At 43.6% G+C, this 23786-nt stretch overlaps 1 protein-coding gene across 2 annotated transcripts in view; it reads right to left on the bottom strand.

Annotated features, from left to right (window-relative positions):
• Positions 1-21886, bottom strand: part of TRIM55 (tripartite motif containing 55) — a 38498-nt gene extending 16612 nt beyond the window's left edge. Inside the window, exons 1-9 of one of the 2 annotated variants that reach the window (XM_050708925.1) lie at positions 21719-21886; positions 20862-21034; positions 13080-13245; positions 11151-11246; positions 6993-7226; positions 5971-5993; positions 5747-5871; positions 3429-3655; positions 1038-1325 (exon numbers count right to left, since the gene is read on the bottom strand). In XM_050708925.1, coding sequence (XP_050564882.1) covers positions 1038-1325; positions 3429-3655; positions 5747-5871; positions 5971-5993; positions 6993-7226; positions 11151-11246; positions 13080-13245; positions 20862-21034; positions 21719-21886 — 1500 coding nt within the window. The remainder of the gene's footprint in view (positions 1-1037; positions 1326-3428; positions 3656-5746; positions 5872-5970; positions 5994-6992; positions 7227-11150; positions 11247-13079; positions 13246-20861; positions 21035-21718) is intronic. The other variant, XM_035569476.1, reaches the window with a different exon arrangement.
• Between the last annotated feature and the right edge of the window lie 1900 nt (positions 21887-23786).

Raw genomic sequence — 23786 nt, 5'->3', positions numbered from 1 at the left:
CTGAATTGTCAACTTTAACTTTTGAGGAAACAGCACTGAAATATTTACTACCCACTTGTGCTTTTCCCCATGCACACACATACTCTCCTCCCGTCACATATGTACAGGTAATATCTTTTTAAGTCAGACAGCTTGAGCCTGACTTCTGCAAATCAGGACAGTCTGATTTGGAGTGCTGCTAATGGGCTGGTTGTCACCCACTAGAGCAGGAGCAGGTGTGATGTGCAAATACTTCACACACAGCCTCCTCAGCTCTGTTTCTTGGGTCCTTGACCCATGCAAAGTTTACACACATATGCAGAAGAAACAATATTCAAATTCAGGTTATCGCAACTCTAACATTGTCATTTTAAGGGAAACAACCTCTTATAGTTTAGCACAAGAACCTCTGAAATCTCATCATGCTGCTGGTAGTCCAGCACAGAACTGGAATATGTTATTGTCATGCTCTCCTTTAATCAAGTCACAAGGAGGAAACCCTCTGCAACAGATCCGAACCCAGTAAATCGTGCTGCTTACTGCTTGGCCACCAAACACACTAGGAAGCACCAGGTATTTGCATGGTTTTGTGTTCACAGGGAAAAGCTGTACACTCCAGTTGCAGCCACCAAGCCGCAAAAGGCAAAGCCAAGCTACAGCTGCTTAGCCAGTGGCGTACACGTGATGTGCACAGGCTATCAACAGGTGATGAGAATAATCTCATGCATGGGATCTGTCCGCCGCTAACACATGCAAACTTCTGATGGGCAGAGGCATCACAGCCTTTCTGACAGCTCCTGAGAGCGTGTGCAAGCAACTCAGGTTAGGTGCACTGGCAGCTAAGCACAAACAACTGCTGGCATGCTCCTCTGAAGCTGACAATCAGCCTGTCACATATTCCAGTCATCTGTAAACCCAGGGGACTGGCCAAAATGACGATTTAGGCTGTTTCGATATTTCTCAGATTATTCTTTAGCATGCAGAGGAAAATTAAGTCAGGTTTTCCTCAACAACTGCTGCACGCCACAACCCTCTGGGGTGAGCGCGGTGGCACTGACCTTGGATGTCGCTGCAGTGGCATTACTTTCCTTACCGCTCCCCGGCGCGCTCTCCTCCACTGCTGCCGCTTCCGGGGCTTCTGCCTTCTTTGCACTTGTTTCCAGAGAAACGGGAGCCCCTACTTTCCCCAGCCCGCTCCCGGGGGTTGAGCTCGGGCTGCTTGCTTGCCGCGGCTGAGCCTTATACCAGCTAGGGTAAAACAAGGGGTCGACGGTTTCTGCCACGGGTGGCACTGGACTGTCAGACTCTGCAGTCTGTTGAGAGCCACTTGGTGTCACAACCTCATCCTTAATCAGGACAGATAAAAAGAAGAAGAAGAAGTAGAGTGCACCGCGTTACCTTCCTGCCGTAGCCAACGTTTCTCTGCATGCCGTGTTTGTTATATCTCACTGCAAGGAATGTATTTGTCCTAATATAAGGTCCAAAAGAATTACAGTCAAAATGCACAGCAAAAGTAACTAACATTTGAGTAACACAGATACGGCAAAGAATATCTGAAAAATAAAACAGGAGGGCAGAATTAGCAGGGAAGGAGACCCTGACTGAGAAAGGAGTGGGCAAGCTGTTCCTTAATCCATATTGTTGTACATTTTAGGCCTCATTTTAAACCCATTTCTAAATCAGAAATAACTCTCTGGAAGTCAGCTGAGGCACGCGGTGTTAATAATGGGCACTGGAAGAGAAGGAGGCCCCGCGTTTCAAATATACTGTCCAGTGAAACTCCAGTAAAGGGATAGAGCTGCCTGCCAAATTACAGGTTCTTGATTAGTTACTGTATTTCATTCCATACACAGATAAAGACACAATTAAACCCCCAAAATATAAGAAATCTTGCATAAGAGCCTCATGAACTGTCACCAGCCATGAGGAACAGGTTAGGTGCCTTTGAATGGTGTTTTGGATCAAGAGCAATGCATTTGCCAACAAAACTGTTGATATGAACAGTCAGATAAGGAGAATACAAAGACACTGGACAGAAACATTTGCCCACCAGCCTTGCTATCAATACGCTAACCAACCTCAGTCACACTTTGCTGGGAAGAGGAGCAGTCGGCTGAACTGCACCTCTCTACTTGCACCAAGCTCTCGGGCTCACCCGCACGATACCTGCTATCACCGCTGCATTTCTGCTTTGCCTTTCTCACACTGGAAGGCAAAAGCTGAGATACAGGTATCCCACACACTGCAACACCACATGCCACGGTGTAATGCACATCTGACCAAGTCATAATGGCATTTCACAATTGCTGCAGCAGCAAGCCATACATTTTCCGTTTTAGCCTTAGAAACAAGTGAGGGACTTGGCATTAGTGGTCCGGCTTTGTTAATTCTAATTCTTGTTTGAATGTAAAAGTACATCACTTATGCTACAGAATTTAGTTGAATCAGTGCAAATCTTCAGAAGACAAACTTAAAAAATCACTAAAACCTGACTTAAGAGCATCTTCACATAACTGGTGCAAACCCATGTATGCTCTTAAATCAAAGCAAGAATCAATCTATAGTATTTGTTTTCCTTTGTTTTATGTGGAAAGCTTGCAGTAGTCAACAATTCACCAGTTGCTCTGTTGTTTTCACACTGACCTCTCCAAATACCATCAGAGCTGTCTTCAGCCACTCAGCAACTTCACTGGGCAAATTGCATAAGGGCAGAATCTGCTAAACTAGTTGTATCTATGGGCAGCTAAAGTAGCATATGAAGTATATTTTTTATATAGTCTTTTAGAATATGCAGCAATTATAGCCTCATTCTAATCACATTCCTTAAGTAAAAGTGCTGGCCTAAATTATTCACACACTGAATCTGTTTGCTGCCAGGTTGTAACATTGATAGGTTAAAAGCAGTTCCCTCTTCTGTTTGGTGTGTGATATCCCTGCATCCACCTAGACAATAGCACTAGGATGACCAGACCAGAAGAAGGTAAGTGCCAGTCCCAGTAAACAAGATTAGAGGTACAATCTAAAAACTGCTGGTGGAAAGCTCACTGAATCCACTGGGGATGCCAAATTCTCTTAGTATAAATATTTTAACAACCATTTCATTTATAACAGTTAGTCTGAGTTAAAACACAGGACACAGCAAGCAGAACATCCATTATTATGTGCTTAACTCCCAAATTGAATCTCTTTTATTTATATCTTATGTATCCCACATATATCCTGGTTTATATAGCAAGGCAATTTTTTGCCCATCAAGCAATCTTTACGCAGGACAGGGTACAGTCATGTACATCTGTGAAAGGGCAATAAGCAGCTTTGCTCTCCGGTGCCTGGACTCCCTTAGCTGTGCTCCTGAGACATGGTGCCCACGGGCTGCAGGAGAGGGTTTTCTGGCTCTGCCAGACTGCTCAGCAGAGCTGGCAGGGCAGCGGGGCAGTGGGGGCAGTTACCTGGCCAGCTGGGGGGGCAAGCTGTGGTGCTGGGGCAGGTTCGGCTGCGGGCTCGCCTGCTGCACTCTGTGGTTCAGGGTCCTGCTGAGGCGGCTGTGATGCTCTCTCAGCCCCTTCCTCCTCCTCCTTCTCCTCTTCCTCTTCTTCCTCTCCTGATGACTCTGTGTGGACTTCATCCAAATCTTCCCCATCCACTGTCTCCTCCCCTTCCTCTTCCACCTCCTCCTCTGAGGGACAAGTGTAAAAGGAGCACCACAAGATGACTACAGTCTTTGTGTAATGAAAAGGCCATTTACAGTTGCACAGCAAAACTACTGATGATCCACCTCCCTAGCAGACATGAGGAGCCTGCACGGGGCACAAGCAGGAGCCTCACAGCAGGGAGGACACCAAACACACTTTTTAAAGGTTAAATTAGCCCTTCCCATGGGAGGGAGGGCAGAAAGGCCTGTTCTCCTCAGTTATCCTCATGAGGGATTTGCAGTATGGACCTGCAGTCTTTCGTGAGAGGATAACTGGTCTGGCACAATCTACCAGGCAAAAAGTCTCTCTTGCAATTTTATTTGCTTTAAACACTGCTGAAGACATAGTGAATTTTACCAGGTCCGTGTTTTGCAGTACTTGACTGTGGAGACTTAGGGTACCAACCTCCCTAAAACCAGACTGTCAAACTTGGTCAAACCAGGGCTTGTACGTCCTATAACACATCCTATTTTCAGCATTCGTGGTTGCTCCCCCATTTCCAGAAGGAGCTCTCTAACAATGCATTTTATTTTGCATAATCATGGTATTCATCCAGACAAACATCAGATACTGTTCAGAGCCATCCTGGTACTTCAGAGAAATAAACCTAGATGGATGCATTAACCTACAAATTGACTGCACTTTTTGCACAGGTTGTGGTTCTGCCTGAGACTGTAGAAGGAATGCAGATCTGCAAATCAAATAACACTCTCGTAATGGAGAAATATGTCTGCAGGCAAACACTCTCCTATAAGCAGAGTGCTAAATCTCTGCTTCCACACCCCCTGCATGCAGAGGACTTCACTGACTGTAGCAAGACTGAAGTCCTGATTGCCAAGGCTTTACTAATGCCTTGTCCCCAGGTGGTGGCTGTCACGTTCCCAATCTCATGGTAGGGTGCAGGAGGTCATAATCTTGGCAAGTGTACGCAGGTGGCAAGTGCACGCAGCTGTGGCTGATCACAGGGACAAACTGGGCATGAGGCTGTGAGCAGAGACTGCCCCTCACAGCACAAATACCTGCAGGTTCATGGCCCTGTGAGATGGCATTTGATCCTCTGCTGCTAACTGGTGCCATGGCTGGTGTCCTGCTATATGGACCCGAGTGCCAAGTAGAGCTAGTCCATGGGGCCCATCTTACAGACCAAGACCTGCAGCAGGCATGTAGGATCCCTCGTAGGGACCAGCCACATTCTCTGAATTTAGTGTGAGTTGTGGCGTGGGAGCAAGTGATGGGTGCCAGCGGAATGAGTGTCAGGCGTTTGCATGATTTAACTGGGCTTATACAGGTAAATGTGGATGTATTAGCACAGCCCTGAGCCATCATGAAAACCAGAGATATCCAGATGACCATTAGTAGAAGAGATGAGACATCTCCTCTTTTAATAGGAGAGGTCTGCTTATTTGAAACACTCATGTCCATTAATTTCTTGTGGCTTACCCTGTAAGGTAAAGCATAGATGAGCCTAGATTGCAGGCTGCCAGGGCAAATGAAGAATTGCAACTTTGCAAAAGCACGTAGCATGTCATGATGTCACAACAAACGACATCACAAACTGTTAAACGTATGAAATATGATGACAATCTTTGCTTACTTCTATAACTGTGTTTTTGAATTTTGATAACATTTCTGTTACATTTCTCTATTACTATAAAAGAAAAAAAGTATGTCTTTTCTAAAGAAAGGAGTATTTTTAGTAGTAAACTTCCTATTTCTTTAATGACTTTCTATAACAGACAGGCCATACAACAAGGGCATCCTTTAGGGGGGAAGAGGTACTTTACAGACTGAAATAAAAGCTTAATTTTGTGGTCCCTTCACAGGAGGAATCAGTAAAGATCACACTCTCAGGAAAGTCTTGAGGCTCCATAATAGGTAAAATTAAGGATGTTGACAGGTTATGCGATTTTTAACTGTGATGGATATTTGGTTTTGATTATAATTGAAACAAAATGGTCTAATTAACCTTGAGATGGACAGAAATATCTGATTCAAGTTTTCCTGCTCTGTATCATCATGTAAATTACACACAATTGCTATGTAATAAAGCAATTTAGGTGAAATAAATGACTTACCTCTGTCAAAATCAATTTCTCTTATTATCTTTTCTTCTCTACTGAGGTTCACAGTGAACTGGTTCATATTTTCATACCCATCCTCTATTTTTTCCATTTGAAATCCTTTAGATGCTTCAGTAATTCTAAAACAGAGAGATTGGTTATTTGCATTTGGATTTGCAGATAAATTTCCAATTTGTAATTAATTATAAAGATCAAATGTCGTAAGTTTAAATACTTACTTTTGTAGCAATGTTTTGGCATTCTGTGAAAACAAAAAGGAAATAACTGACTTCTTAAATGGTTCCATTTTTTGAGAGACTTTATGCATTGAGATCTAATTCTTACACTGGCTGCTTCTAAGTGCACTACTATGGATCTCATAAATGACAACCACAACATCTACAACTGAGATCAGATTTGAATAGTGATTAGTATACAGCCGAGTAATCCTCTTAGTTCATTGAAGATGTTTTAGTTAAAATCTGAATATGACAGCAAATACCAACAATCTCTACAAAAATGAAATGGAGATATTTATACTCTTTTTCGTATGTGTTTACGGTGAAAAGCAATTGTTCTGTTACCACTTCTAGTCACAATAACTATATCTTTGACTATGCATGACAGCATATTTCTGGAGTCACAAAATTTTACTTGTTTGGAAAGAATATTGTACTCTTCAACAGCAATTCTTTGATGATTTTGTTTTTGTTTTTGCTTTCTGTTTAAAAAAGATCTTTTCAACCTTTAATATAGAGAAACTGTAACACTGCAGGACAGAAATTCTACACCAGTAAGTTTAGTGAACAGGCTACTAATGGTTTCCTAATCAGCTATTCTAAGTTTATAGTAACGAAAACAAAAAAGTTTTGAAGTAAAGGCACAAAAATGTGACTTAGAACACCCACATTCAATCTTGGAAAGTTAATCACACTGTCAATAGGCAAACGAAAGCTGTAAATCACAGAATTACATATATATGTATGTTTTAGTGGTGGGACAATAAGAATATGTAGGAAAATAATAAAATCTATGCTTTCTCTGGGGGGAACTCAAAATCGTTTTTGGTTTGAATATTATTCACAAGAGGACTAGTCTTTTTTTTTTTTTTTGTGTTGATGCAAGTTTTCAAAGAATGAGTTTGTATAAGTGTTCACTCAGACATGACCAAATTCTGAACGCTCCTAAAATTGAGAAATGCTTAAACTGTATTTCAGCAAACCCAACACTCTATTTCTGCTTCTACTTATAGACTTTGTACCTGCAAAAACACAGCCATTTCTGGTTCTTCCATGAACTGGATTCCTGATTCCACCAGCTTTGACACAGCTTCCAAATGATCCGCATACTTCTTCATCAGGGAGCGGACGTGTTCCAGTTTCTCCTCTTGGGTTCTAGTGATTATTTGTGTCATCTCGTTTTTTCTTTCTTCCAGTACAGAATAGAGATAATCAAATTTTTCACACAGCTGTTCTTTCTGTCGTCTGCAGCATTCCTGTGAATCATTTGGTTTATGTTAAACATGTTATGTTCTTAAAAGAGTTTCTATTTTTACAGTTACTTGGAAGCATTTTCATCAAAGAAATTCCTCTTTCTGAACAGTGCAAAGGATTCTGAATGACCCCAGAGACTTTTATAATTTTCAAAGTTCAAGCTATTGGAACAAAAGTTTTAAAACTGTTCTCAAACTCTGGATTTCAAACCACTGAAAGCCCCCAAACAGGTTATTGTATAACTTGTCAGCCTTCTAAAAAAACTGTGAAAGGTATTTATGATGTCTGTAGTGATACTTCAAAGCCTGCAGAAAAAGTAAAAAACATCACCATAGTAGCAGCTGGGTTCATTTGCACAAACAGAATGTTTTTGAAAGGCGAGATCATCTCAAAGCAGTTCTGGAGAATTTTCTTTTTCTACCTGGAACTTTCTTGCTTAGGCCTGATTTTTACATAAGCCCTTTTAGACTCTGTTTTGACAGCAGGTGTCCATTATATTCCATTTACTGTGCACTGAATGAGGTAGAGGTACCACGAAGAAAATGGTGTGCGACAAAAGCACAAAGACAAGGAGGAGGAGCCAGGTCCCAACCCTACCTTCAAGCATTGATTTTCACATCATTGTCTGAGACACTTTACTGTCCTACCCAGACAACACAGTGTATTTCACCAAGTAAGGAAGGTGGGTTTGATGACTGCTTCATTGTACGCTCTCTAACAAGAACACACTGCACTTGCAAGGGAGGATTTACGGGGAGGAAAGTGGAGACAGGTTATCAGTAATGTCTGAGGCCTACCAAGAAGAAGCACTTGACTCATCTCAGTGCCCTGGGGCATGTAGATGGGCATATCCTTATTGTGGTTATATCTGGTTGTGGATGGGGGTGGTTATTTTAATCTCTTTCTCGGGAACTGAGGCTGAATCAATTCCTCTTCTTCATCCCTTGAGGCACAGAGCTGAGATCCTGGCAGCACAGGGTTATTAACAACCCCGCAGTACTTTTGGAACTGGTATTATTCACAGTATTTGGCCACTTTTTTTCTTGACTTTCAGCCAGTGCTCTTTCCTAAGAGCTAGAGACAGTCTACCCTGTATTGTTCAAAGGAGAAGGCCTTTCAAAGATGGATATATAGCCAAATATCACAGCCTGGGTTGCAGGGTGAGGAGCAAATACAAGTCTTGTTGCATTGGCCCAAGTATCCACCTCTGCTTCCCAATGAGGAAGAGTAGGCTAAACAGGCACTCCTAATCTAAAACTCATGGTGGATCCAGCCATGTTCTGTACTGGAGGTCCTTGGTGTTTCCCAGAAATTCCTCTGATGAGTGAATTATAGGGTGGGGATAAGGAACTTTTGAACCAAGTGAGACACAATTTCTAGGTGTTGTTCTATTGTTCAGACCTCAGATAACCTTCCTCTCCTCTTTCACTCCTTTCCTCACTTTCTCCCTCTGTTTCCTGCAGTTCCACTTGCTGCACACTCCATTTTAGTCTACAATGACCTCCTCTGAAATGTCACTCAGATCACTTTTAAAACAGCCTTAATTTCAGGACAGGTGTGTGCTATTTGTGAGATTTGATATAGGACAAGTATTAGGCGAAGAAGAGAGACAGAGTGATAGCAGGGTGCCCTGAGAAGTCCTTCCCAATCTCTAACCTCTAATACATAATATTTCCTGCCAGCAGATATTACAGAGTTGTGAACTTCAAGTGAGAGAGTACAAAGCTGGTTCCTAACTGCAAATGTGGAAATATTTCTGAGTACTATCTTTTCTGTATAAAATGTACCCTTACTAAGTCTCTGTGTGATAGAATTATCCTAATCAGATTCTGAGTAATAAAAAAGGTTAATAAATACATGACTTTCTGTTCTAAAAAAAATCTTAGCCTTTTTTTTTTTTTAAGGACAACTACAAGAGAAAGAAAGAACATGAGTTGCACTGCTTGTTCTGAAGTATCTGTATTGCCTGGTCTATGCTATTAGCATTTGAAAAAGACACTGTAATTTTTCCTTCATTATCTGACTCTTGTTTTTACAGGACTAAACATTATTTACTTGTTGCTGTTTTTCAGTATTTACCATTTTATATTCTTCTGTTTTATCCTGTTTGTTTGTTTTCAGTATGATATGTGGACTTGGTATACCTTTCAATCAGTTAAAGATATACCAGTACTAATCAGGTGTTTTTGTTTGTTTCTTCTCTTTTTTAGTCTTGGATAGGAGCAATAGCTAAATATAGAACTGTAGGCTATTGCATACTCCAGCTAAAAGAAAAATGATCATGTATTTTCTGCTGGAGCAGACACTTATTGTTCTCCTCAAAGCGTTAAGTAAAGAGAGAAGAGACAATCCTGGATTATGAGCATTACTTCCACGTGTGCACATTTCTCATCTCCAGCTGTAGCTTTTCATCTTCAAGGACAAACTGATGTCAATTCAGACAAAGCTGTTGTATGGTAGGAAATGTGATTTGCTTGAAACGTAACATGGAAGTGCCAAGGTGAGCTCTAAGATCTATTTTCTGCAATCTCTGACTTTAAAGGTGGAAAGCCTGTTAAAACATCTGAAGGTAAAATGGCTGCACTTTCTCTGGGCTTCGAGTTTAAAGGTTAGGCTTTAAACTGAGTAGATGACTCTGAGGAAGCTAGTTTCAGAAACTGTTGTATTTTTTAAAGTATTTTTAGCACAGTGTTTTCTCCATACTTCAGATGATGTTTGAAGTTTTGTTTCTATATCAGCTAGTTCAACTGAAATGAGTATAAGCTCTTACTCTTGTATCATTCAAATTTCTGCAGTTAACCTACTTGAAAGGCTTGTTTCTGTCTGCAAAGTCCTGATAGCACCCAATTTCATCCTTGCAATATGAAGGCTTCCTGACTACAAAGTTCTGACTCTGCTGCTAACACTCTCTCATTTATTTGGGCTAATGGTTTTATTTTCTTTGAACCAAACTTGGACATTTTCTGCTCTTTCTTGCTCTGAGGAAATAGGAGCTTTCATTAATTGTGTACATAGATAGTGGAATCAATTTTTCCTCCCATTTAGAATCTATACATCTTGGATTAACTTCTTTTTCACTGCAGTCTCCCTTTTCTGCTCCAGCTCTGAAGGGTCAATAGAATTCTAACTGGGCTGAGAGGGATGCGACTTCTTCACTAGATGCTTCATCAAACTCTGATCATAAAATCAATTCATATGAGCTGCTTTCAGCCTATTACTCTGTGATGCTCAAATTGGTCAGAGCTGAAATTTATATTTGCTTTGTTGGTGCAAACCTCTTGGAGGAAATGAACGCCACTTCTGCTATTGAATGACATAAAACCAATTCCAGCTCTGTCAGAGAAAGACCTTTACCAGAAAATCCAAACTCACAGTAAGAACCCAAACTCAACCCACCCATGAGCAACACAACAGGATTCCTTAAAGGACAACATGAGTATATTAGAAATATACTGCACAGGAGGGAAAGTAACCAAATAAAGAGTTAATCGACATACTTGGGAGCTAAGCTGAGGCTACCGTGTGTCTGAGACTGAGGTTCTACTCAGAATCAGTCAGGACTAATTCTGGTCTTCTACAGCTCTAGCTCTTGAGCTTAGGTGTTAAATGAACTGAGAGTTGATGGCATTTCTGCTTTTATCTTCAGTTATAACCTATGCAACTAAGAATGCTGAATAAGACATGTTGATATGGATTATTTTACTCTTTGTCCTCAGTCATGTGGTCAGTGCCAGAGGCAGGGTGCTGAGCAGGATATATCCTTTGGATGAGACACTACAGCCAGTACTACAAAAAGCCACAGATTTAGCAGAATGATGTGGGAATCCATTCGGTAAAGTGAGGTCTAGTAAAGAGTGATCGTTACCACCAGTTTAAAAGATGCAACTCCACTCTGCCATACCTGGATAGGAAGGCATGCTACTTACCTCAACTGTCTTGCAGGTCTCCTCCAGCTGCGAGACTATCCCTTGCACTCTGTCGTTGCTCCCCACCAGGACTGCGATGCCGTCACTCAGCTCAGACTGGTCAGAAAAGGAAGAGCATGTGAGAGGGTGTTAGACACCTGGGGGGCACTGCCAGCCAGCCACCCACCGTCCCCCCTCAGAGTGGCCCATCTAACAGTGGGGAGCAGGGGGATGAATAAACCATACCAAGGCTAGCTGCTCTTTTCACCAGAACCATGGAAAATTGAAGCATTACCTGCTCACGAGTTCCCTGCTAGTATTTTGACATTTGTTTCCTCTCCCAAAACACTATGAGAAGATTGACATTTTGAAAATTTTCATGGAGAAGAAGCCATGGTTTGGAAAGGAGGAAGCACTTTCTTCTAGAAGTTTCTTCTAGATGCTTTTGTCTAAAACAGCGACAAAATAGTCTAAAACACTATGTTTCAACAGCCTCAAAATATTCCATTTGGGTTCATGGACAGGAAAGACTTTGTCTCATGAGGGGCTGTATTTTTTTCTAGTTTCTGGAGAGGAAAAGAGGGTCCATAGACCTGGAGGGACTGTGGGCATCACAGAGCCCCTGCTATGAGGGCAGTGGGGCTAGGGGCTGTGGTGAGAAAGGGAGGGAGAAAAGAGGGAGAAAAGGGTGGAGACAGAGTAATTTCAAGGGAAACAGGTGAACACTCTCTCAGGGACCAAACTAGTGGGAACATGGAGGGCCCTGCTGTGTGATAGAAGGGAAAAAAACATGCAGGGAGGAATGAGCTGGAGATGTTGAGGCAGGGACCTCTGCATGGAGGAAGCATGAAGCACTCTGACATGAATGCGAGATGTTCTTAGAAGAGGAAAGTCAGAGAAGATACTCCATAGGGAACTTGGTGAGGGTGCAGAGGAGGGCAACGAGCCCTTGGCATACCGCTGCAGTGATCTGTCTACAGAGACATTCGTGTCTGTGGCCTCTACAGCTTTGTAAAGGATCCTTTGAAGCATGCAACCCACAGGCTCTGGATTAGACATCCATTCTTGGGCATGAAAGCCCCTTTCCACAGGCACACTGGGGAGGAAACCGCTGCTTGCAAGTCTCCACAGAAAGGGCGTGATTGAGGGCATGGATTCGGTCCAAGAAACTTCTCCCCCTTTTCTCTCCTTTTTTGATCAAAAAGGATGCTTGTAACTACTTTTCTAAACTGACTTCTCATTTGTAGTTTTCACACACAAGCATCCGTGTGACAAAGTTGGAGGCTGGGATTGCAAACTTGTCCTGTCTGATTGCTAGGCCCACTGGGGCCCTCCAGAAAAATGAGCTGTTTATCTCATGAGGATAACCCAGTGAGTCAGGTTTTAAATTAATACTGTATTAAAAATAAACAAGTCTTTTACTGGTGACAGCAAGGGCAGAGGATGTTAGGTACATCCTGTGCTGCCAACTATTGAATATTCCTGCATTTACTTGCAGGAGGTTTTTCACTTAAATTTTCTTAAAAATGGGATGCTTAAAGGCAAAAGTGCCTGATAGATAACTCTTTGATTTGTAACGGCCTGTTCTCTTTTTATCATGTTCTGTAAATCCCGCTTCTTTTTGTGATCTGAAAGCATTGAAAAAAATAGATTAGGAACCTCAAAAGGGAGATCCTCATCTTCACATCAAATCTTGGTCTAAAATGTTTACTTACTGTCCTAACAAAAACTGAGACACTTTAATATCTTTCTGTGTGATTTATCATAAATTTATTTCTCTGTGTTCTGAAACAGTTTCAGCACATCTGTGTGAGCCCTTCATTCCCATACAGGAATGGAGAATGTACTCCGAGACCCCTTTGGAAACTCACAGGAAGCTCATGGGAATACTTTCCTGTTGATGGTTCTTCCAGTTGCTGGGAAGACTATGAGATACAAAAAATTATTTACCTTCTGTCTCTGGTAAACGTTTGTGAGAGGAGCAACCTGGCAGTCTTTGTGGGCACCAAAGACTTTGCACAAGGAGCAGGTGGGCATTTCACAGTTCAAACAATAGATATTAATTCTCTCATCTTCATGCTCTTCACACATTGGCTGGTCACATTTCCTTTCAGGCCTGCAAAAGAAAATAAGTTTAAAATAAACTTGGTCTCATAAATTTCTGGTGACAGTACTCAGAGTATCAACATGAAACAGTACAATCATGTAGCAGTGTCCGAGGTTGAGCTGAATACTCACTGTAGATTTAAACCTGTCACACAGGCTGACTAAACAGACAGAAGGATCATTTAATATTCTGACATGATAGGATGTGATGAGAATATAGAAACATGATTTCATATTGTGATTCCAACTGGGAGTGTGACTGAACCCTCACTCATGTTTAAAAATGTAAATAACCTCACTAAGATTGGTCTGAGACTACCTGTGTACTTTAATTAGCATGTTGTCCATCATCGGCCTGAAATAAGAAACATATGTAATTCCTTTAGGGTTCATCATGCAAAATGTTGGGTGACTGGCCTTGATGCAGCAAAGCTTCTATGTAAATTTGAAGTAAGAGTTGTAGGTATCAATGGGCCTTCATGCCTCTAACTCTATGATCTCTGCTGATGTGCCCTGAGGTCCAGGTCAGGCCTGTTGATATCAAACTGGACCAAGTCCTTGAGGCCTTTACACCATGCCAGCAACAAAATAAGGTCTCACACAAACTAATTTTAGCTGGGTGGCACGTGTCTAGCTGGTTGGACTTGGTGACCCTGAAGGTCTTTTCCAACCCAGATGATCCTGTGACTCTATAGCTTGTACAGTCTCAAGCTTTTTAAGAGCAGCTAATTCGATTGTACCAACCACCAAGGGTATGGTTACACAAGAAGTGTGTAACCTCACCTACGCTAAGCCAGGATCTGTCATTAGCTTCACTAGCCCAGTCCTGATTTCTTTTCACCAAAATGATTCAGCCGTATATACGCTAGTCAACCCCTGCCATTTTAGGAACCAATTTAGTTGAAACTTCCTTTAATGAGCCACCTAATTGACATACCCAGTGTAAGTGAAAGCTCTGGTCCTATCTGTATGGGCAGGATGATGATTTTCTGAGCCTGTGCTCCATGCTTAGCACCCTAAGAACATCTGTGACAAGCACATGAGCATGTGACAACGTGGCACTGGAGCATAGGGTTAGTGGAGTGGTGTAGGGAGTGTGCCTGGGGGTTCCAGCCTCCAAAGGCTGCCACTCCTACTGTGGTGTGCAAAATCTTTCCAGTATAATTCATTATAGCCTTATGCTACTATCTGGAGGGAGAACTATGACTTACCTGTAGCAAATGGGACAACAACATCACAGAAATATGTCGTCGTCATTGGATATAAAATATTTCCCCAAACTATAGAATTTATTGGCATTAAATGGAAACTTTTTTTTTTTTAACCACTCTATAGAGCTCTATAGCAAGGAGGCAATGAGTCATTCATTCTATTACAATTTTAAAACATTCTGTAAAGATCATTATTTTATATTGTACTACAGTAGAACTTTCCATACAGTTTGGTGAGAGGAATTTTTTTAATGACAAAGTACAGGTTTTCTCTTCTGACCTTAAAAAAGAGGAATGGAATGTGATCAATTAAATGCATCTAAAAAGATTGAGCAATAAAGAAAATGTCTCATGCCTTTGTTTTTTAAATTCAAGAAGGCACTAGAATTAAAAGTGTTTATAAGGAAAACCTGTGATCTTCGATATAACATGCTTTACAAAAATAAGAACATTTCTGAACATTCAGAAGAACATTTCTGGAGGAAGCCTGCATTATTTGGGTCAGATCTCCAGCATACATTTACACAAGGCCCTCAATGTGTCAAACTGAACACCATTTCAAGGCCAGCCAAAAGAGGTGTGTCCCCACTGTGAAGGATGCTTTACATTGTTTGCAGCTGACTGCTAACAGCCCCTGCTATGTTATGGTGTGCCAGTGGGTGGGCCCACCTGCCGGGGCAATAACAGACAATGAATATCAAAGTGATTAATTAAGCCTGAAATAGCTGCTCTTCCTGAAAATATTTACAGGACCAGAAACTACGAGAATGTTATTTGACACTGGAGCTGCGCCACTAGCATGAAAGACACACAGCACAGGGCAAAAAGGCGATGGTGTCGAGCAAGTTCAGCCAGAAGTAGCCAACCTTCAAAGGTGCCGCAAGGAGCTGGAAGAAACCTGGCAGAACTCCCTGAACTAGCGGGGCCCTGAAGACAGTGACAGAAGACCAGAAGTAAACAGATTTACGGTCTCCTTCCTAGGCTTTGCTAAAGGAGAGATTTTTTGCAGAACGTTCCCTGACTTCAGAGGAGATCCTCTAGGTTTACGTTGGTGTAGCAAAGGCTGAAACACAGCTCCTAAGTGTAAAACAGTGGCTGCTCCTGAAATGGAAGATTAGAGTGTAGCCAGTAGGACAACAACAGCATGGCTTTACTAGGAGAAAAGATTCATCACAGATGTGGTTGTGACCAAAGAATGGGCAGGCAGCTGAAATACCCTAATAGTGATTCTACGATTCTTTGTCTCTGCTCTTTGAGATATTCAGCCTGCATTTGACTACTACAGGCTTATTTTTTTTCCACTGAAATTGGATAAGGACCTTAATGTGCAGAGTGTTGTGCATGCTTTATGCAGAGGAGGACTCTTGGCACTGGTGAGGCCACATCTAGAATGTTGTGCCAAGTCCTGGGATCCCCAGTAGACGTTGATGAGATCCTCCCTGAGTCGTCTCTTCTCCAGGCTGAACAATCCCATCTCTCTCAGCCTTTCCTCACAGGAGAGATGCTGCAGTCCCTTAGCTGTCATCTTGACCCTTTGTTGAACTCTCTTGTATTGGGGGTCTCAGAACCTGGCACAGCACTCCAGATGTCCTACTAGTGCTGAGTAAAGGGGAAGGATCACGACCCTCGGCAGGTTGGCAATGCTCTGCCTAATGCAGCCAGGAGACTGTTGTCTGCCTTTGCTGTGAGGACACATTGCTATCTCATGGTGACGTTGTCCACCAGAACTTCTAGATATTCTCCTGTGAGTCAGCCTCTCAGCCAGTTAGCCTCCAGCATGTACTTGGGCTTATTCCTCCCTAAGGGCATGACTTGGCATTTCCCTTTGTTGAGCTTCATGAAACTCCTGCTGTCCCATTTCTCCAGCCATTTCCCCTTCTGAATTGGTGTACCAGCCACTCCTCAATGTTTGGTATCACCTGCAGACTTGATAAGGATAGACTCTTGTCCCATCATCTGAGTCATTAATGAAGATATTAAACTGCATTGTACCCCAGTATCAACCTCTACCTACACCAGCAATGACTGGCCACCACCTGACTTTGTGCTGCTCATCGTAACCTGTTGAGCCTGGCAGTTCAGCCAGCTTTCAGTCCACCTCACTGTCTGCTATCCACTCTCGACATTATTTCATCAGTTTGTCAATGAGGATATTATGAGAGGCAGAGTTGAAAGTCTAGCTAAACAACATCCACTGTTCTCTTGTTCACCAAGTTAGTCATCTCGTTGTAAAAGGCTATCAGGTTGGTCAAGCATCATTCCCCCTTCGTAAATTGACGCTAACTACTTCCAATCACCACCTTGGTTTTTATATGTTTGGATATGCGTTCTAGGAGAGTCCAATACCTGTATAGGAGAGCTTGCTCCAATACCTTTCCAGGGATCGGCATGAGGCTGACCAGCCTGTAGTTGTTACAGAGTGACATCTGCTTTCCTACGGTCCTTAGGAATCTATAACAATTCCCATGACTTTTCAAAGATTATTGAGAGTGGTTTTGCAATGACATTGGCCAGTTTGCTCACCACTCGTGTGTGCATCCCATCAGGATGTCCACTTTTTAAAAATTATTCCCTAACCTCATCCTCCCCACCGAAGGTAAGTCTTCTTTGCTCTAGACTTTCCCACTGGTCTCAGGGACCTGGGATTCCTGAAGGCCAATCTTACCATTAAAGACTGAGATGAAGAAGGCATTGAGTACCTTGGCTTCTCCTGTGTCCCATTTAGCAGTGGACCCACATTTTCCCTAGCCTTCCTCTTGCTGCTGATATACTTGTAGAAGCTCTTTTTACCCTTCACATCTCTCACTACATTCAGCGCCAGGGGGGTTTTGGCTTTCCTAACTCCATCTCTACAAGCTTGGAAAATATCTCAAAATATTCCTGGGTAATCTATCCGTCTTTTTTTTTTTTTAATTTTTTAGTTTTATCAGGAGTTCTTTGTGAATCCATGCAGGCCTCCTGCCACCGTTGCTTGAGTGTTTGCACACGGGAATGAACCACTGCAGGTTGGATGAAACTTGGAGGAGATGGTCCTTGGAAATCAACCACAATGATGGAGTCTCCCAAAAGTGGCAAAAAGTCCATCAATACTCAAGGCAGAAGTGGGGCTTGAAAAATGAGAAGACCAAAAAAAAAAAAAAAAAAAAACGGACTTTGGGATTCCTGCAGTTCCATACATACACACCACCATTGTGAATGCCTGACCCAAGAAAACCTTTGGCACAGGTAAGGCTTGGGCTTTGTCTCCATGGGGACTTGGAGAATATCCAAGTGATCTCTCTCCTCGTTTCTCGTGCTGTGCAGTCTGTGGGGCTCCTCCTGCAGCACTGGTTTGTGTCACAACCCTACCAGTGCCCACCAACTGCCCATCTCCCTGGTCCAGCCATCTGAGAGCCCAGGCATCTCTGCAGCCCATCCTGGAGAGCCACAACCTCCCTTTGGGAGCTCAGTATGAGACCACTGAGGTGTCAGGAATAGCTGGTCGTGGCGGTGCTGGGTACCCTGCCACCACTGTCGCAGAGTCTGTGCACGCTGCTCTCAGCATGGTGCCTGGTCCCTGCTGCACGTGCTGCTCTGTCCACGCACAGGGCTGCAGGGCCAGCCTTCACCTAGTAGGTGTAAGGGAGAAGGGGCACTCGACCCTCGCTGAGCAGGATTCAGCTGGAACAAAGCCCAGAGCACCCTTTGATCAGGAATAGCTGGCTGAGCTCGTTAGAGGCTGCCAGAGCGTGTGAGAAGTCCCAGCTTCCTGCAGCTACCCTTTCCTGGCAGCAGCAGGCCCCCTGATGCTCCTCAGAAAGTTTGGGTAATCAGTGGCCCACAGACTTTCAAACATCGGTGTAATATTTTAGTCAACTCTATTTCCACTCGGTTCGGCACTTTGCCCTCCTTTAAAGCTTTGCAGGAGCCACATCCTGCTTGAATATTTTTTTCCTTGTGTTGCTAATAGGTTCTAAATTGGGCAACAGGCTACGCTGTCATCGGCTGGAGTTTGATGAGCAATGTGATAGAAGATAAAAAAATGATGTGATTGTTATTAGTAAGAAGGGCTGCATGTGAGGGCTTGGGCAGAGCTTCCCAACCTCATAGCAGCTTCTGCCCCAGCTTTTATTTTTGAAAGAACAATGCCTTAATTCAAATAGAAACTCAAAATAGAAAAAAATATGTTTGAAATCAATTATTTTTTTCTAAGCAGGAAACAAAACTTGCTCCTTATCTGGATTTTCCTCACTCTCCTCAGCTCATGCAAAAAGCAGCTGGGAACTGGCATCATTCTGGCATGCAGTTATGGTGAATTATACCCACAGAAAGACGTGGGGGAAGAGGTTCCCCTCTGGAAGTCACAGGAGCTGCTGTCTTGAAGGATTGTCTTGGGAACACTCAAAGATGCAAAGGTGACATCTCACCCTTCCTATGTACCTCTGCCAAACCCAGCCCTCCGTTTGAAGGAGACTGGTACAAAAGGAAGGAGAGGAGACTTGATTTCCCTTGACTTTCTTGTTTCAGCAGGACAGCACAGGGTAAAGCAGTGGCAAATCTTGCTCACACACCATGGGAGCCGGAGGAACGTTAGGCAGAGGGAGATAAGCAGCTGAAGCCTACAAAGTGCCAAATAGTTTAGATAATGCTGTTATGCACTGCTGCTGCTACGTAACCCTGATAATTATTTTAAATCTAAGGACATACATGAAGGTTAAATAAACACCTGAACAGATTAAACAAACAAATATTTTGGATAGGTAGCTAAGCAACTATATGTTCATATTTATATTTTTTCTCTTCTCCCCTTTTATTCTCCTTGTTGCATTGTACTTTAGTAGAATTTAAAAAAATAATCTACTAAATCTCTTACATTTCTATTTAACTGAATTTTGTTCAACTTGCCCATGAACTACATGGGAAAAAGGAACTGCATTTCCATATTTTTAAAGTTAAATACAACTCTGAGTAGGAAAAAAAAAAAGAAAGAAAAAAGACATGAGGCCACACATGTCCAGCTAATTTTGTTGAGAGCAAAGTCCACCACCATAGCTCTGCTGATTCATTTCCTCCGAGATTTTTCTGACTCAAATAATATTTGGATATCAATGACACACACGAGGGTAGCTGACCTTCCCTGGGCTCGGAGTGCTAAGGGCAGCAGAAAGGACAATTTTAAGCCAACTTCGTGCTCTCCGGCGTTTTGGAGCTCAAAGCTATGCCCAGCTACAACAGTCCCTGAAGGAATTCAAACAGCCAAGAATAGCCAAAGCCACTGCCGGACTCCAAAACGTCCTCTCTGCTAGTAACTGACCTCCTCTGCTGGAGGAGGGTAGAAGTGCCCGGAGCTGGGGTCCAGTGCCTGTGCCCACCTGCTCCCCCAGTATTGCCTCTGTTATCCCTGCAAAGCTCTTGTGGGAGCAGGATGGGATGACTATCACAGAGCATGGCCAGGATTACACCTTCCTTCAGGTGTACAAAACACCTTGCCATACAAAACTGGCCCTACGGATGCACCCTGGTGACAACAGTCTGAGTCTGCTTGCTTGGTGGCCTGGGACCACGATTAGCTTCCCCTTTACTACATTCCCCAGGGTGGTAGCATGTGTACTACCCATCCCAGGGCAAGAGAGAGAGAAGAATGCAATAGTGTTCTACTGCTGGATCTGTTACACATCCATTACAGGCAATTAACATTAGGAGTAATCTTAATTGTTAGGATTAATCCATTCCTCTATAGTGGGATCCTGATTCTTGTACACAATCACATAGCACTCACATATATTATTTCTGGCTGTTCCTTCACTTTTACAGAGTCCTGAATAAGGCTTGATTTCTTCCCAAGCATTCACATCCCAAGCTGACAGGAGTGGAGATTTTTTATTGAGTTTTGATTTGATCTTATGGTGCAGGGCATCCTCTCTGTGCAACTGACCCATCTCCTTGTTTGTGTTGCCTGTCCCTCAGGACTTTCTAACAAAATTTGAAATTCCTTTCCTTTCTTTAGCACGAGAACGTACACGATAAAGAGAAAGATGTTCTTTTGAACAGTTTATAAAATAAGCAACATGAACCTAGCTACTTTTCCCTTATCCATATGAATACCCACTCTGACTTCAAGGTCTTCGCTTGCGCAGGCAAGTATTGCTCATGTGAATAAGCATGGCATAGTCGTCTTCTATTAGTGGTAGCGAGGAAACTCAGCATCTATTTGGATACTGTTTTCTGAGCTCAGTAAGTGGGAGCTGACATCATTGTACAGCAAACAGGCAGGCATGCACAGCAGCATCAACCCATTTCCGTATTTCCAAGAGAGAAAATAACTAAATAAACCTCACTCCTGACAAATAGAAAGACCAGAAGGACACCACGGTCACCTAAGCAGTGTCTGCTTTTGTGACAGATATTCTATGAAGGGTACAAATTCACTGCTTACCTTGTGGACTCCTGCTTGTATATGTCGATGATGTTCTCCACCAGCAGGTTCCTCTGCAGCCCGTACACGCCGTGCCGGTCGAGGACCACTTCATGCCTGCATGAGGGGCAGCGAAACCGGCCTCCCGAAGCCACGGTCGTGCCTCCCCTGGTGGGCAGGTAGGGGTTCGAGGCCTGTTCTTGCCAAGCAGCCCAAGAAGAGGTGAGTAAGGCCATGCACAACTTCACCAAAATGTGTTTTGACAACAAGACATTGTTCTTGGAGCACGCAGAGGCTGTTTCATGATGGACCAGAGCCCACTGAAATCAAGGCCACATCCCTCTCTCTCCCCTTTTCTTCCCTACCAGCACAAGGAGCTCTGGGCCAAGCCATTCAAAGCCCATATTAAAAAAAATTACTGGGAGAAGCAGCTGAAGCTGTTCAGATCAGGCTCATGGTGCTGCAACGACCTGCGCTAGAGATAGCACAGCTTTTCCAAAAGTGCCAGGGCAAAACCCTGTGTGTAGCAATCCATTTGTAGGTATGCCCAAGGCGAGGGCAGCTGCACAGAGGAGCCCAGGAGAACACACAGAGACTGCAGAATGTAGGCCTGGCTCCTCGGCTCTTGCGTGCTGCCACCTCCTTGTAGCTGACGGGGAGCAATTCAGGCTGGTGCAAGCTCAGCCCCAGCCCTGAGGAAGCTGGGCCCTGGGGACATTTCCCCAGCTCATGTTCTGTTTTAAATCACCCCCCCCGCCCCCAGTCTTACCAACTACTAAAATCAACCAACTGAGCCGTGTGATATTCGGCTTTTCCATTCATTCAGCAAGTGCTGCTTGTCCCTGCAGAAGCAGCGCTTTCCACGGGAGTGAACCTACCTGGAAAATGTCACTGGCGCACTTCCTACACAGGTTGTGCTGGCAGGGCAGGATGACCACTGGCTTGGTGAACATCTCCAAACAGATGGGGCAAATCAGCTGCTTCTCCAGGTTATCCATGGTCTGCTGCTCTTTGGAGAAGGACTTGTAGTTCAGGGAGGTGCTCATGCCTAGCTTTTCCAGGGGCATACGCTCCAGATCACGGCGTCGCAGGTCGGTTTCCGGGTTAATTTCCCTTGAAATAAATCCAAGGCTCCGCTGCGATCAGAGGCTCTCTGGGCTGTGCTCACTGGAGGACATAGTTTAAACGGGGGGCCGAGGGGAGCCGGGGCTGTTTTTAGCAGCGCGGCGTCACGAGATGCCATTCAGCCGTGCCCATATAAGCGCGTGAGAGGAGGACAGGCTGGGACAGGTGACGGCTCCCGGGGGACCGGGGGGGTGGCCGCAGGGCCCTGGCTCTCCTCACTCGCACATGGCAGCCTTCACCCCCCTGGGAGGAGGCCAAGCGATAAGCAAGCGCCATCTGCTCCCCCCTTATCTTCGCAGCCACTCACTCCAGCGATACAATGAACACCCAGGAGGCGATGTGCAGCCCGCAGTTTAGGCCGCGTGTTTCGGCAGGCTCCGGGAGCTGGCCTTCCCAAGGTGTGGAGCACATGAAGTCCCCGGAGAAGGCAATAGAAGCAATGGCTGCTCTCGGGCTCGGTTAATTCGGGGTGTAAACCTGTCACCACCTTGAAAAACAGCTTAAAAAAATTGCCTGCCTATATCTGCACTTAACTTCCAGTATGATTTTTTTTAGGAGCTGTAACATTAGAATCTAACAGGACTGTTCAACACATTAATTCCACAGCAGCTTTAATATGCCCCAAAAAGCATTATTTGAACTTCCCAATGGGAACGAGTCAGAAGAAATACAGTATGAAAAGCTTTAATTTGCACTGCTAGAGAATATGTACTAATTGTACAGTCTCTCTCTCTCTCTCTCTGCATAGTTTAATTCGAATACATTTTAGTTTTGGGCACTGCAGTGTTTGTGTCTGTTTATTAGACACTGATATCCCTCTCAGCTTGGCACTTGCTCTGGAGTTATTTTTAAAATGACAATTTCCCAGATAATCTGTGGCATGTGATGCCTGATCTTAAGGGAAAGCCATCTGTGCTTCTACTTGCCAATAATTTATCACACAACTGTACAAGTAATAAATATCTCAACCTCAATTTAAGCCAAAGTTCCCACATGTACTGTATAAAATCACTTTGCAACTGTACTTACTGTATGTGCAATCAGTATATTGTCTGCTCTTTTAATCAATAACTTTAATACTTTCTTCACGAAGTGTCTTGTGGAAAACTCTCATGTTTATGTTGACTCCTAACCCTGGAGTGCTTGGATATGACACATGCTATACAGCAGCTGAACCCGTCCTGGGGCAGACCCCAACTCCCTTTATCTGTATGCAGCACCAGTCTGCAAACTGGGCAGTTCAGGGAGATAGAAAAGTGAGGGTTTTCATTGATTTCCACATGAAAATGATTCGTATTCTCTGCATGCAATGACAGTGAATCACATTAAATTCAGTGTATTACTGATTAGTTTTTATTTTCAATGCCTTGCATAATTTCTAAGCATTTGGGTGAAATCCTGTACCCATTTGCAGCCCACCAAGCCAGAATTTCACCTACGTAAAAATACAAACTTGTCAGCAGTCACATAAAAACAAGTAACTTTTTCTGAAACCTTGCTTCGATGAGAAATTTGTAGCAGTTTAGTTAAACTGGTTTGAAGTCACACCTTTGGTTCAGCTCCCTGCTGTAGACAAGACCTTGGGGCTGCACGGGGAAAGCTGTGCTGGCAGCTGAGCAGTGGACAGCTGGGGCTTTTGGCAGGGGTGGAGGGGACTCGTTCCTGGCAGCAGCAAGACGATATTTCTCTTCTCTCCCTCCCCTCTGCGGCCAGGTCAGAGGTGACTTTGGTGTCTGGAGGAATTTGAAGGCCTCATGCTGACCCTGCCTCAGCTGCCCCTTGCACATCAAAACCTGCGTGAATAAGGAGCTTTACGCTGGG

This window comes from Cygnus atratus, chromosome 2 (genome assembly GCF_013377495.2).
Source record: "Cygnus atratus isolate AKBS03 ecotype Queensland, Australia chromosome 2, CAtr_DNAZoo_HiC_assembly, whole genome shotgun sequence".
Lineage (NCBI taxonomy): Eukaryota > Metazoa > Chordata > Aves > Anseriformes > Anatidae > Cygnus > Cygnus atratus.
The sequence above is the reverse complement of the archived record's forward strand: the minus strand, read 5'-3'. Positions and strand labels throughout refer to the sequence as shown.